This window comes from Anser brachyrhynchus, assembly GCF_964034855.1.
Source record: "Anser brachyrhynchus genome assembly, chromosome: 3".
NCBI classification, from domain to species: Eukaryota; Metazoa; Chordata; class Aves; order Anseriformes; family Anatidae; genus Anser; species Anser brachyrhynchus.
The window spans coordinates 62,237,560-62,252,938 of record NC_137696.1 but is presented as its reverse complement, the minus strand read 5'-3'; the positions used below and the strand labels follow the sequence as shown (position 1 = coordinate 62,252,938).

Here is a 15,379-nt window from a genome sequence, read left to right as displayed (position 1 = left end):
AGAGGACTGGGAAGGGCAGCCCAGCTTTCATACCTGTCAGCACTGAGGGCCGTGAGCGTGAAGACAGAGACACCAACAGAGGTGAGCTGGATGGCAGGGATGATCTTGCAGCCCACCTCCCCAAAGAGCCACTCCTCGGAGAAGTAGCGGGAGGCATCCACTGGCACACAGGTCACCAGCAGCAGCAGGTCACCAGCAGCGAGGCTGGAGATGAAGATGTTGGGCACGCTCCTCATGGCACTGTTGGAGATGAAGATCTTCATAAGGGTGACATTTCCCAGCAAGCCCACAGTAATGATGAGCAGGTAAAGTGAAGGGATCACACAGCGGATGGTGAACATGGCCGTGCCCTGCCCCGGGGGCAGCAGGACTGCGTCTGGCACCAGCTGGGCACTCCCATTCCCCTCGAGGGACATAGCCACGAGCTCGGACAGCAGCTCTGCCTCCATCCTTCACCTCCCGGCAGAGCGGAGGTCTCCCGTGTAAAGTGCAGTGGGAGTCACTGAAAATCTTCACCTCTCTGCAAGTCAACCAACTTTATCCCCTTTCCCCTCTGCCTTTCTTCTTCTCCTTTTTTCTCTGTCAGGGTTTGTCCGCTCAGAAATGCGAAGGGCACACCATTTGCCAGCAGAGTAGGGAGGGAAAGAAAGGAAAAGGAAAAAAAAAGAGAGAGAGAGAGAGAGAGAAAGAGAAAGAAAAAAAAAGAAAAAAAGAAAATGGGAAAAAGTGAAAAAAAAATAGAAAGAAAAGAGAACTATTCCGCTCCCTTTCAGCTCTGTGGACAAGCCCTTCTCCGGGAGGGCAGGAGGGCGAGATATTGAGCCTGGGGTTCAGCAGGAGCCATCAGGACGGCAGCCTGCCCTCGCCCCCCCGGCCCCCCCGGCGGATGCGCGGTGCTGCCGCCCCCCGGGTCCGCGGGTCGGGGCCGCACCGCGGCGGAGCCTCCGGAGCTGTCCAGCGGCGCCGGTGCTGCTGTCCCCGCGGCGGCGGCGGGCGGCTGGCTGCTGGTTCCCGAGCCGGGGGCGAGGCGCAGAGCAAGCCCCGCTCCCTACTCCGCGGCCCCGATTTATACCTGGTGCTGGGAGGAGCCTCCCCGCCCTCCCGCCAGCGCTCGTGACCTCGCCCCAGCCCCGAGACGCCCAGGAGGGCCCTGCGCGGAGGGGAGCCGCGGGGGTCCCCGTCCCCGAGCGATGGGGACGTCCCCGGAGGGGCCGAAGGGGACGGTGCTCCCCGCCGCTGCCATCCCGGGGAGGCGCCGCCTGGGGAAGCCGGAGAGCTGGGCTCCGCGTCGGGTGGGAGGTGGGCTCTCCTTCGGGAAACCCGTCTTCCAAGCACGGATCTTCCCAGTTCACGCAGCTGAAACAGCAGCGCTTTGAAACGCAGGGTACCGGGGAGCAAGGGCATGGAGATGAAGGGGATTTCTTCCTGCCACCCATATGTGGGTTCTGAATAGCTCCTGCTGAAAGACATTAGCTGCCTTTAAATTTTTGGGGTTTACTCTCCAAAGTTGCAACTCATATTAGTCTCAGATAGGGAAATGGGGAAAGCTGATGAGTTAATCATTACTTTTTATTCAAATTGTATATCTGAATGGAGAATAATGTTTTCTTCTATGAAGTGTCTCTTGCTTTTCATCCTTGCTTTTCAATATTTTATTTCCTAGTGCATGCACATGTATTGGCTTTCCAAACAGTTTCATCTATTTCCAGCAGAAGCCGTGAATTTAGGTAGCAGTTCAACTATGCTGCAAGACAAACAGTTCTACTGGACTCAAGTTTTCAAGATAAAGAGTTAACACAGAGGAATAACAGCATTTGCTAGTAACATTCTCCATGGACTGATTGTTGCCCTTCCTCTTCTCAGAAAGGAGGATGTATAAGTTTGCAGTGACCTTGCTTGCTCATATTATTAAAATAGTTCTCTTGAAGCCCTAGGGGTTTATGACAGGTATATGGAAAAAGAAAATGAATGCATGGATGACTTGCTGAAGTGGGAGAATGAGTTTGAGCACTGAAATACGAGAAGCGGTGTACCATATATGTGCAGTTATACATGGCCTGCCTATGATTTATCTTCTGGAAACAGTCAGTGCTAGTGTTTGGAAATAATCAGGCTAGAAACTTCACGTTTACTAGGCAGGTAATAGGAATTGTCATGGAGCTCCCTTATAAGTGATTCCTGGCACTGACAGTGCTTTCCTCCACACTGTGTTAAATTCATCTACACTCCCTTTGAGGCAGCCTTACAGTTTGCTTGGAAATTATCACAATTGCTAGCCTGCTCTACTTTGCTGAGTGCACACAGACTTTGCTAGGAACATCGATATGCATGCTCCTGCAAGTAATCTGAACCATTCTTTTTGATTTCCATTGGTTGGATCCAATATTTGTCTTTAACCCTGTAAGCCCAGAATATGAGCTGTGGTCCTTCCACTTATTTATTTGAAAATGGGCTTATATGTGAACAATCAATATAACTCCCATATCACATAGTTTAAAATCAACGTGTATCCGATATCAATTTACCAAAACACCAGAAGGTGAGTCTTTTTACATGAATATCAACAGAAGAACAATTTAAAGCTTCTGTTGGCATAAGCTACACTTACAGCTTGCATGGAGAAAGCTGAGACCCCTTGGGTTTTGTTGCACTGAAACTACACTCCCACTGCTGCCCTCCAGGAGAATTTCTTCTACCCAAGTAAGTTATACCTATCATCTAGACTGAAATATGGAATTCCTTAGAATTAGGTAGAATTAGGGACATTTTCAGCAGGAATATACCTTCCTGATTTTCACCAGCACTTGATTTTATCTACTCTGTGTTTTCAGAACTCTAAACAGCAAGGAAATAACCTTTGGAGACTATGAGTGTCTCCAGCTCAAAGGAAACAGAAAGTTAGATTATGTTTCTAATGTCATTCAGCGGATGTCTGTGTAAAGGCAAGAGAATATACTCAAACAGCATGAATATAATTTCCTGCAGAAGCGAAAAGGAGAGGGAAAAGCTCCACAGACCCTGACATAAAACAGCCGGAATTTAGATCCTCACAGGCAAACTGTTCATCATTCTCTTTTTAAACAAAAAAAATCTATCCATCTCTTTGGATTTTATTTCACATTATAGTCTAGAGACAACTTCATCTTGCAGCTATGACACAAAATTTAGCACAAGAGCAAAGGAGAGAACGAGCAGTGCAGGTGTGTCTCCTTAGTGGGAAAGAATCTGCGCACAAACTGAAATCAGGCAGCACAGAGGGAGCATATCTGGGAGTGCAATATCACAGGGCAGGGACTGTGACAACTGGGAAACGTGGGAGGCAAATCTGCCTCATCAGTAATTCCCAAATGCAGGGATGCCAAATCAGTCTGTGTAGGAATGAAGAACTCCACGCATCTCACAAACGCCCTCTACTGAGACGTGCTAACAGCAGGGAAAAGGGTTCCCTTCCCATGTATTCGGGCAGTTTGAGGCACTTGATACTCCAAGGGCTAATTGAGGATTTGCACATCACAACAAACTTTGCATATTCCCACAAAGATCCAACTATATCTGTCACTAAAGCTACCTACAGTAAGTAGCCTGTAATTAAGTATGCAGGCTTGCAAACTGAATGAGAGAACTGTGTAGCTGCATTTAAATACAGCCTTGAAAGTGGTCATGTTTAAAGCCTGATCATCAGTCACATGAAGAAGAAACAAGACAACAAACAAGCCACAACTATTATTTGACTTTAAAACACTGAGCATTAAGGACCAAACCTTTGGGAAAAGTTTCTAGTATCACACATTAGACCAACAGTTGGGAAAAGTGCATTGTAGTGCAGAGTAAATTCTCCCAGACAGCTGGATATATAATAACCTTAAGTAAGTCATGTCTTCTTTCTTGTTACTTGAGTATAGCCTTTCTTTATTTGGGCTTGTTTTGGCAGAGACTTCCATTACCTTCCAGCTTCTTGAGTCAGAGGATCTATTTAAAGAGTAAGAGGACAGAATTTAAAGGGTAGAAATAGATCACTTCCCCTCTCCCCAGGTTCCAAAACAGATAACAGGCTTTGCCACTGCTGCTGTGTGGGTAGCAGGAACTCAAGCAGCTCAAGCAGTAACTGGGAGCAGTAACTGGACCTTGAGAGAGGAGAGGATGGAGGCAAAGTTCTCCCTGGATATGAAACACTCTGTGCTGTGTCTCTACCTTGAAGAAAGACAATGTTCAGCTTCTAAGGCTACATATCTAAGGATAGATCCCAAACTCTAAGGTTAGACATCAAACCCCTACAATTCTTTTACTAGTAGAACAGCACTGAAAGTTAATCATCTCATTGGCAATGCCAAAGGTTTCCCTGGGAGAAATGGATGTGGGAAGAACTACTCTAAAAAGAATTGTTGTGGTTTTGTGTAGAGAATGTCACAAACAGCGTGAGCTAGCAAACTGTGTATGTTCAAAAGTGAAATGCCAAATACAACTATGGCTGCCCAGGGACAAGCTCTAAACAGCAGCTAATTAATGGAAATGATGTCAGATATGTGCCATGCAGCCCTTTCTTCTCCTGAGACTCCAGATAATGGAAGAAGTAGCTACACTTTGTGGTCAGAGCCAAGCTGTGTCTGCCTGTGTACAGGCCTGGGAAAGCTGCAACAAACACCAATATGAAATCCCCTCTTTGTTAAGGCTGGATTACTGGACATGAGGACTGTAAAAAACAAAACTAGAGAGTGATTCTTTGTGCCTATTCCTTAACTTTTTAAAATATGCTTTTTCAATTGCAGATTTTGTATGTAAAAAAAGCTGTGATGAAGAAACTTAACATATGACATGCACCTCCCCAGACTAGGTGCCGTGGCTGAGGCCATACCCTTCTGTAATAAACCCAGGCTCTCTTTTGTGCATCCTTCTTAGCTCTCAGCCTTTGCACCCTGACACATCCTGTAAGAAGCATGTGGTCCTGCCTACTGCTCTTCATGCTAAACATAAAACAGTTGGGAGGAAGTGAGGAAGCCACCGATACCATGAGCCTCCTGCCCTAGCTGAAAGTGAGCCAGCCTCCATCTCAGGTCACAATTGCAGTGGAGGCACCAATCTGTACCTAGCAGAGGCCTCCACTGGCCCTAAGCTTTGATGCATAGGGAACTCTGCAAACCAAAACTGACAGAAGAGGCTACTTTACAAGATTTAGCCATGAGAGTTCTCTTTTGGCAGACAAAATCTTATCTTACTGACACCAGTTTATTTTCAACAAGTCTTCTTTCATTGTAATTATTATTTAATAATGATAATATGTGCCATTACATTTAAACACACTAATAAAGCAATGAACTGGGTGCTTACTGTTAAAGTATTACTTCGTCCCTATCAAGCTCTAAGCAAAAGTGCATCTTTATGTGTGCTTTTTTTTTTTAATTGTTTAACTGTGATTGTTCAGTAGAACTTAAACTCATTAAAAGGTTAGAGCACATTGCTGAGTTGCAACCTCGAACTACAAGACAGGGTAAAGACACACTTAGAAACAAGGAAACCAACATCTTCTGTCTTATTTGTGTGAAATAGACAACCAACAGGCAGCCTCTCCTGCAAATTCAAGACAACAACAACAACAAAAGATTTTCTGTCAAGAAAGTCCCAAATAACTGTTTGAGTTGCCTTGGCAGATAGTATTCAGAAGGCACAATGCCAGCTTACTCTACTCCCATCTCAAGTCATCCTCTTAATGCAGTGTTATGAAACACATTATTGAACACACAAGACAAAAGAAAAATCACTGCTTTCCGTTCCTCCTAGTGGGAAGATAATGGGCTTCCTGTACTTTAGCTCATAGGACACATGTTTGAACCACTTCTAAGAATCTGACAGATTTATTATGGACCCATTCATCACGGTCGGTGGGGTTCAAGCACAGACACCCGTGGGGTTTGTATCAGGCTTATTTGACAGCCTCTCCAAAATTCATTTTTAATTTCAATTCAGCTGTAGTCATTATGTGCTACCAGAACTAGAGCAGAGCATTGCCAGCTAACTCTTAGCATCTTTATAACAAGACAGATATCCAAGTTTCCATATTGTTACTGCAGTCATACAAAGAATGATTTGATTGTCTTAGATTAGGTGACTCAGTCAGGTAAGTAGTTATTTTACCTCCAACTAACAACAAAAAGCTATAGAGTAGCATTTGTATAGTGCAGTTTTTTTCCCAGAAAGTGTCCTTAAATATTGCTTCTATCTATAATGAAATCAAAATCTTCCTGACCAAATGTAGTGTTTACTGTAGATTCATGTTCATGGATTAACATGAAAATAATGGCTACTATATATAAAGCATAATAAAAAGCATTGCAAGATCTATCTCAGCTTAGAAACTAGTAGATTTCTCCATTACTGTTTTTTTAAATATTGCTTAAAGAGGCCATAAAAAATACCACTACATATATTTTTAAAGTACATTCAACCATAGGTTTTCAATGGCAACTGACATTTTAAAATAATTAAATGATTAAAATATTACTGATATTCAAAATCTGTCCAGCATGCTGAGCTAATTTAGTGATTTTATAGTATTGCAGGAACAATAAAAATTGCTTTGGATGCTAATTAAGCTCCACATGTATTATGAGCAGAAGAAAAAGAACACACAGTAATTGTAATTACTGCATTTTTTTAAATGTAAAGGTTCATCACATACCCTGAGAAGCACAATATTTTATTGCTGATCACATACCACTGTGAGATATTTTTGTTTGTAGTTGATTCAATAGGCACAAGCATTAGCATTTTCTATATGCAGCAGAGCAGCAGAGCACTTTTAAAAAATTTAGAAACCCAGTCTCGCTACTAACACAACACCTTTTACAGTCCTCCAAGAGATAAATAGACATTAATTAACTGCTTGACAAGGGAGATGTAGTAAATAACACAGTTACAGAAGCATTTTTCACCATCTTCATAACTGAGCACTCAACTAATCTTGGACCAACAACTTCCAAGTTTGGCTACATCCCTCTTTGTTATGGGACTTTAAATATAAAATATTTTTAACTTAATAACCCCAGATGCTGCAAACTGAACCTGTCAGCTTCCCAGCTGGGGTAGGAAAGTGGTGGTGCCGGGGGACTCCTACAGCTGAGAGATGATCACTGGTACCTGGCGAGCAGGGCTGTGGGTTCCCCCCAGCCAGGGGAGAAAGACTTGAGTGAGCCGGATAGTGAAACTGACAGATTAGTTGATAAAGGTTAGATAAATGAGTGCTTATGGAAAACATGTAGCAACAATAACTTGTTCTAAGCCATTATTTTGTTAGAGAGCTACTACTGTCTTCACAGGCAAACTCTTTCCTTTTAAAACAGGGAGGATAAAATAAATATTTTGGATAGTGATAAAGAGCAAGTAGGCCTCCAACAATAATTATTTTGCTCATTTTTCTTTTCATGTTGAATAACTGTGATGTGCAGCTCAGGCCGCCAAGGGTAATTGGCGAGTTCCACACCCTTTGCTTTGGCTCAGTCCTATGTTTTTCCTTGGTGTTTTGGGCTTTGCTGTTTATGGAAATGAGGCCTTGCATTTCAGCTGTGACCTAGATGAAGGTAACCCAGGGAGGTTAATCTTTTCTGTTACAACCAGTTCAGCCCTATAATTCCTCAGGTAATTCTCTCTCTCTCTCTTTTTTCTTTTTCTTTCTTATTTTTTATTTTTTTTTTTAATTGTAGAGATCCAATATTAAGACAATAAACTCCTAAAAATTAAACATAATTTTCCCGTGTAAGAAGCAGTAACTGATTGGTCTAATTATCACTTAGCTTTTTCATGGATACTTTCCTTTCAATGACCTTTCATTTGTGACTAAATATGGAGTTGTATTTTCTATCCTTCATAAAAACAATCCAGACCTTTCAGAAAGCAAGTGAGCTTTTCCAGTTGAAACATAACAGTGATTTCTACCTTTACTGTGTCACCTATGTTCTTATACATTTGATTTTTTTAAAAACAGGCTTGCAGATTATTCCAGTATGTGCCAACTTTAGCTGTCCCAATGCAGTTTTAAATGACCTAACAATGTTTCTGCTACAGATTAGGTATTCTGGGCATTACAGCTGGTGATTGTAATGGTACCCAGAGCATTTTTTCACCTTTATGCCACATGTAAGAGCATCAAACAGGAAGACATCCTCCAGAAGATGTCCCACACTATCTTTTATATCTTCTCTGTTTTGTTAAGGATTATTCTTGAAGTTGTGGCTTTTAGGCTTCAGATTCAACTTTTTGGTTTTGAAGTGAATGCAATATACATGTGTAATGTGGCAGCACTTGATAAAATATTTAACATTACCTCATGCATGGTGCCAGAGGGCATTGAAAATACAATTTTCCTTCCTGCCATGTACACATTCACTGTGATTACAATGGTCTTGTGTGTTGCTGAATTTTTTGAGATCACATTTAGAAGGCTATGTTTCATAAAAAGTCAGGGATGTCAATCACTTTTAGTCATTTATTACCCTGTCCACCTGCATATTTATAAAGATCTAAAGCTATAACAAAAAAAAATAAATATCTCCTATCCTCTATGCAGCATTGCAGAAGAGAATCACACTCATGATTACTGCTGAAGAGAAGTCATCTAACACTTAATCCCCATCTAAAAAATACCTCATTATGTGAATAATTTTTGTTTCTATGTATAGGACAAAGGTAATATGATTCACACAAGTAACATGTTTATGATCTGCTGCCTACAGTAATTTGTCTTCCAGAGGAATGCCTTTGTGATGAGGAGGTTATTTATATACATATTTTTACTGACAGCTTCGTAGAATATGGTACTTTTCTTAACATATGCAATTGAATTTGTTTGTTACTGGTTAATAAGGTTGTCAGCCTGCCAAGAAAAGCTATTCCAAATTCCTTCCATGTTCATATGGCTTGAGAATTAATCAGTAATGTGGGATATTCTCTAAGTATCGGAAACTGTTCAAACATTTTTCCCAAGCAGCACCACTGTTGCAATCCACTGTGGTGACAACGCATTCATTGGTATCAGCCTACGGCGCAGCATTCCAGCTGGAATCATCCGCTAGCTGTGAATCTGCTTTTAGAAGTGAAAGACTGGCATGGTATTCTTCATGCTGATTTGAATGTCTTACCTTCATTATCTTTTGAATTTAAAATAAATTTTAGGGTTGCTTTGTTGTTTTTTGTTTTGTTTTGTTCTGTTTTTGCTTTTTCTGTGTGTGTGTGTAACTTGCTAGGACATATACTTATGGTTTAAGATGCAGTATTAAAGGGAAAAATGGAGCACTTTCACAAAGCATTTACCAATTTTGTACAGTTACAATTTGAAGGAGTAAAGGGGTTTTATGACTTCATTTTGCATAAGAAGCTTAAAAGTGTGAAAAGAAAATCTCAAAAAAAAAAAAAAAGCCTTTTTTGGGTCCAGTCATGCCTTGATTTCAGTGAGAGTTTTGCCTGTGTATGACTGCAGAATTAGACCCATAGAATTTTCTGCAATGTCACAGAATCACAGAATCACAGAATCGTCTAGGTTGGAAGAGACCTCCAAGATCACCCAGTCCAACCTCTGACCTAACACTAACAAGTCCTCCACTAAACCATATCACTAAGCTCTACATCTAAACGTCTCCTAAAGACCTTCAGGGATGGTGACTCAACCACTTCCCCGGGTAGCCCATTCCAATGCCTAACAACCCTTTCAGTAAAGTTCTTCCTAATATCCAACCTAAACCTCCCCTGGCGCAACTTTAGCCCATTCCCCCTCATCCTGTCACGAGGCACGTGGGAAAATAGACCAACCCCTACCTCGCTACAGCCTCCTTTGACTAGCTATTGTTTTGACTAAGTTGCTAGTGTAACAATTAAAAAGAAGTCTGCATACAGAAATCATTCAATGAAATATGTGTATTTTTCTAGGTTAGGACAAGAACAAGATGTTTTTTTGTGCTACAGTTCCATTTTAAGGACTAATTGGTACCTCAGCTTAGAAGTAATTTCATTCCTTGTGCTGAAGTGAGGTCATGGAAAAAATCAGATTTCAGAAATGGAAAGGAGGATATAGCTTCCTGCATAAAATATGGACAAATTACAGTCATAACAATCAGCTATTTTTCATTTGTTTTTCAAATACCCTCAATTTCCAAGAAAAAAAAGAAAAAAGAAAAAAAGAAAAAAGAAAATCTCCTCTTCTTTGCTAATAATTTTCCGCAGCTACTGAACTGAACAATTTCTGTTCTGAATCTCAATATGCCAAGAGACTCAGAATCACAGAATGGCTGAGTTTGGAAGGGACCTTTGGAGGCCATCTGTTCCAATCCTCTGCTCAAGCTGGGATACCCAGACCAGGCTGCCCATTGTGCTAGTGTTCAGCCAACTGCACAGTAACGTGCTTCCTGATGTTCATATGGAACCTCCTGTGTTCCAGTTTGTGCTCATTGCCTCTTTTCCTGTCACTGGACAACGTTGAAAAGAGCCCGGCTCCATCTTCTTTGCATCCTCCCTTCAAGTATTTATACACATTGATAAGATCCCCCCTGAGCCTTCTCTTCTCCAGGCTGAAAAGACCCAACTCTCTCAGCCTCTCCTCATAGGAGAGGGGCTCCAGCCCCCTGATCATCTTGGTGGGTCTGTGTTGAATCGTTTCCAGTATGTTCAGGTCTCTCTCGTACTGCATGGGGAGCAGAACTGGATACAGTACTCCAGGTGCGGCCTTAACAATGCTGAGGAGACAGGAAGGATCACCTCCTTTGACCTGCTGGCAATACTTTGCCTAATACAGCCAAGAATACTGTTAGCCTTTTAAGCAGCAAGGGCACTCATGTTCAACTCGATATTCGCCAGGACTCCTAGGTCCTTTTTTGCAAAGCTGCTGTCCAGCTGAGTGGCCCCCAGCGTGTACTGGTGCCTGGGGTTGTTCCTCACCCAGGGGCATTCCTCCCCCAGATGCACAGAGCAGTGACTCTTTGTCACTACTTAACAAAGATTTGGGAACCAGCAAAGTCAAACAGAATCTATTAGTGTCTTTGGGCACAGTCTGAGGCCTGTAACACTGAAGGAAATAAGAATAGCATTACCTCCTGAATTAAGTGTAACTTTGGGAAGGGAAGGGGAGGGAAAGGAAAGGGAAAGGAAAGGAAAAGGGAACGGAAAGGGAAAGGTAAAAGGGAAAGGGAAACAGAAATGGAAACAGAAAGAAGCATTTAAGAATACATCCAGTAGAAAAGCATATGAAGTTTAGATCCTGCTGAGAGGAAGGGTCCTTTTAGGAATATTTGAAAAATTCTGGAAAAATTACAAGAAAACCTTTTAGCACCAGCTGTTAGTTAAGCAGTCTCAAACAAGGCTGGGTTATAAATGCTTTGTAATCCACACCCACAAAAGTAGTCCTCCTTATGTAAATGGAATTGCGTGATTTAGATTTCTAGGAATTGATTGCTCCTGTGCCATGGACATCAAAGTAGCTCACAACTAGCTCCGTCTTTTTTTTAATGTTTATCAAGAACAAGATACATTTCAGTACTTTTACTGTATTAGGGCATTAATGTTGTGACATTTTTCCATATAGAAATAAGTTATATGTTGTCTTAAATATATGTGCAGCCAACCCTATCAGATCTGTGCAATGATAAACTAGTTATTTGATATTTGTAAGCATTGCAAGTGGAATAACAATCACTGTGCTAACTTCTTATTTGCATAATATGACATGTGCTTTGGTCAATACATTTAATTTTTTGTTGTATATATTGGTATCCATCTGGAGTTACTTTTTGCAATTTAAACTTGTAATTTCAGTTAAAAAAAAAAAACTTTTTACTTATAAATAAAACACTATGCATTTATTTCTACTAAAAAGAATTACTTCTATGTTTTAAGTACAGTGGCAAACAATTGTACTCAAATCACACTTAATCAGACCTTCGTACAATAAGAAAGTAACTTCATCACAACCCCATCATTGTTTTTCCTAGTACTTCATATTTCCATTGTTTGTTGTTCTTCTGCAGATTTCAAAATACTTCAGAAAGGTTAGAAGAGTGTCAGAGTCCCCAGCCGCTCAGGGGACTTCACTATTACCTCCAGGAGCATTGCAGAGACAGGACTGGCACGGGACTGCCTGAAGACCATTTGGGTGTGTCTAGGAGCTGGACTACTCATCACCATGCCCTTTCCTTTAATGGTCAAAGCCTGGAAAATTTCAAAACCTGTTCTGGCTCAAAATCAGAGCAGATGTAGATTTTTTTCTACATTTCCAGCGAAATGAAATTTCCTCAGTTTCAGTTTTTCATTGTCAAACAAAATGTGCATTGTTGCCTTTTAGTGCAAATGTTTTTCTGTGACTGATTCCATCATTAGTTTCTTGAACAAAGATTGTGATTTTACATCCATGTAAATAAACCTTTTCCCCATGGCTGTCAAAACTTCTCTTTCCTATATTTGTCATCTGTTTTCCCGGAATTTAATGTATTCTTAAGTGTCTCTCAACTTTTCTTTCTTCTAGTCTTCCCAATTCCCATCACTTTTGTCATCATTTATGTTACTTTCTATCAGCTTCCCTCCACCCTCACACCCTCTGAGATTTATAGCATGCCTGCGTTTATTTCTCAATGTTGTGCTGATTTTACTTCAAATGCTTAGCAATTATTTGAGATGATCTTGAAGGCATTTTTTCTCATTATGAAAGGAATTACATATTAAACTTGGGGATTCTTTGATTCGGTTCTATTTTACAGAATGAACATAAAGTCCTGCCTCCCAGAACACAATACAGAGTGTTTTTGTGGCTTATATCAAGCACACATTTTAAGTGCTTCTTTGACTTTTTCATTGCTTTCCACCCTACTCTAGCTGCCTCGTTTTCTCAGACAGCGCTCAAAGCAATCCCCAGCTCATGCGTTTGCAAGTCAGATTTGTCTCTAGCCAGACATCACACCCATTTCAGTTCTCTCTTAACAAACAGCCGTAATTGTTCCCTCCATGATCTTCTGTGAAACAAGCCCAATACACCCAGCAAGTGACGTGGCTGCCTTTACATCAAAGGCATAGCTGCTTTGGGCCGGCCAGCTTCTACACCAGCACAACATCCCAGTCCTATAACCACTCGTCGTTCTGTTGGTTTCTTGTCTTCCTTTCTTCTGCTCAGCCATCGTTTCCCTTCCACTCTCCTCTCGGCACTCTCCCAGGACAGCTATGAGACGATGCAGCCATCTCTCCTGCCCCGTGGCTCCCTCCAACGCGCAGCTTTCCTTACGCTCTGGAGCATTGACATTCTCCTGCCTCGCAGACAGCCGTTTGGAGCCCAGGGGAAGCTTGGCACCAGAGCTATTTAAAACAAATCAAAAAAAAAAAAACAACATTTAACCACATCGTCAGAAGACAACAGGTGCTACAACATCACAACTTGGGAGATCCATTTTAAACGATTTTCCTCCAACAGCTCCCTTTTCTTTCGCTGCTCTCACCCCCTCTCGGCAAAACCGCAAAACTCCCGGGAGTTTCTCTGAGGAGGGAGCTACGGGGGAAGCGTGGGGACACGGCGCCGCGCCCGGGGCACGGAGGGCGGAGGCACCCGGGACCGGGATCGGCCCGAGGGCGTCGCCGGGCCCCGGTTGAGCGGCTCTGGAGTCCCGCAGCCGGCCTCCCGCCCGGCAGGGGCCGCTCTCCCCGGGCGCAGCGCCGCCGGTAGCGCCCCGCGTCCCGCAGCGGGCCGGAAGCGGAAGGTTCCGGCGCCGGTGTGGGGAGCGAGAGCCGTCCGCTCGGCGTTGCTGCGAGATGGCCGCCTCCGCCGCGCTCCCCCCGCTGCCGCCGCAGTTCAAGAGCATCCAGCACCACCTGCGGACCGCGCAGGAGCTGGACAAGCGAGAGCCGGTGGTGGCGTACTACTGTGAGTGCGGCGGGGGCAGCGCCGCCCATACCCTCCCATACCTTCCCTTCCCGTCCCCTCCCGGCCGGGCCCGCCCCACCGCCGCCCCCGTTCCCCCGGCCCGGCCTCCTACACAGAGGGAGAGCCCTTCCCCTGCTCTGCCTCTTGCGGGGCTACGCCTCGGAGCCCGCAGCCGTGGTGGGCCTGCCGGCGGGCTCGTCGTGTGCGTGGGGTGTTGGGGTGCTGCCCGTGGGTATCGCTCGAAACTGTCATACGGGAGGCTCCGCAGGGTTGTCCTGTCACTGAGAAGTCCTCCTGTTTGTCCTGTATCTGTTTAAGCAATTTGGGTTTGGCAGTCTTTGATCTTTTTATCAACGTCCGATTTATTTTCTAGCGAGCTACTGTTGTCACTTCTTCAGGATTCTTTGTTTCTTCTTCGTTTGTTGCATTTGTTTGTGTTTCTTTGAAGTGAACAGAGCAAAAATCACGCTCTGTTCGTGTACCTCTTTCAAATAAACCCATCTACTCCCCTGGTTCTGATCTGTGAACCTTTCTAAAAGCTTCCCCCTGCTAGTTAAGAAATGGCAGCCTGTTAGTCAGCTTCAATTAGTGTCACGGTTGATCACCACACTTGGAACATCCCTAAGATGAACAGGTTATGAAGAGTTACAAAGTGCACTGACTAGAAACGTGTCTTTATGTTGTTTGCTTTTTTTTTTTCCTTCTATTTTTGAGTTGGGACATCATTTGGGGGGATTACTTGGCAATAGCTTGTGTTCAAGACATTAAAAAAATACAGGTGGAACTGATTGCTTGATTTGTAATAAACAGTTTTGGAAGGATGAACTCACAGAGTTTAGGCTTCAGAAAGCTCTGAAAAATTATCGACTTAGTGTCAGAAGACTAATTTAATTTTCACATGTTATACAGGAATAGCTAATATACACAGCTAATTAACTAATTAATTGCACAGCTAATGCAGAAAAGTACCACTAGAGAAGCCAGATAGCCACATATGAGAACCCTGGATGTTCTCAGTAGTATTTGCCACATTTTTACTGGAAGAACATAGGACAAATTGTTCTTTGTGTGACAGGAAACACCAGCTAGGTCAAGATGCATTGTAATCTTGTTTTTATTTGTTCTTTTTTATCAGAATGTCTGGCTATTAAAAAAGGCAACAACACAAGTTCATTTTTATTTTAATTTTAAACTGAAATGTTTTTGTGGCAGATCTCTATTATTTTAATTCTGGCTTTGAACCTAAAATAAGTTTATGAACCATTAATTTTAAACATTGCAGTTTTAGAACAATTGTATGGGGTCCCAAAGTGTTAATTATTAAATATTGCTACTGTCAAAAAAATGTGAAGTTCCAAATGTCTACTTCTACCACATTGTAAATAACAAAAGTTTTCCTAAAAAGGTAGAACTGGATATGCAAAGAATGTTCAAGATGTTTTTCAGGTAATGTTTTGAAAGCAACGCATATTAGAGTTAAGAGAAAGCAGTATGCCTTAC

General features: G+C 42.6%; 3 protein-coding genes across 4 annotated transcripts in view; 2 read left to right on the top strand and 1 right to left on the bottom strand.

Moving 5' to 3' along the window:
- Positions 1 to 1,742, bottom strand: part of NMBR (neuromedin B receptor) — a 29,481-nt gene extending 27,739 nt beyond the window's left edge. The window contains exon 1 of the mRNA XM_080588087.1: positions 34 to 1,742. Within this exon, the coding sequence (XP_080444213.1) occupies positions 34 to 449 (416 nt within the window). The 5' untranslated portion in view covers positions 450 to 1,742. The remainder of the gene's footprint in view (positions 1 to 33) is intronic.
- A 5,450-nt stretch (positions 1,743 to 7,192) lies between these two features.
- On the top strand, positions 7,193 to 8,522 carry GJE1 (gap junction protein epsilon 1; the record flags this gene model as incomplete). The annotated part of the gene is given in 4 exon segments (XM_080586691.1): positions 7,193 to 7,491; positions 7,494 to 7,576; positions 7,579 to 7,629; positions 8,061 to 8,522. Coding segments are annotated over 4 exon segments (672 nt in total). The 5' UTR covers positions 7,193 to 7,415.
- A 5,173-nt stretch (positions 8,523 to 13,695) lies between these two features.
- Positions 13,696 to 15,379, top strand: part of VTA1 (vesicle trafficking 1) — a 41,213-nt gene continuing 39,529 nt past the window's right edge. Inside the window, exon 1 of one of the 2 annotated variants that reach the window (XM_080588093.1) lies at positions 13,696 to 13,879. In XM_080588093.1, the coding sequence (XP_080444219.1) occupies positions 13,768 to 13,879 (112 nt within the window). In that variant the 5' untranslated portion in view covers positions 13,696 to 13,767. The remainder of the gene's footprint in view (positions 13,880 to 15,379) is intronic. The other variant, XM_080588092.1, reaches the window with a different exon arrangement.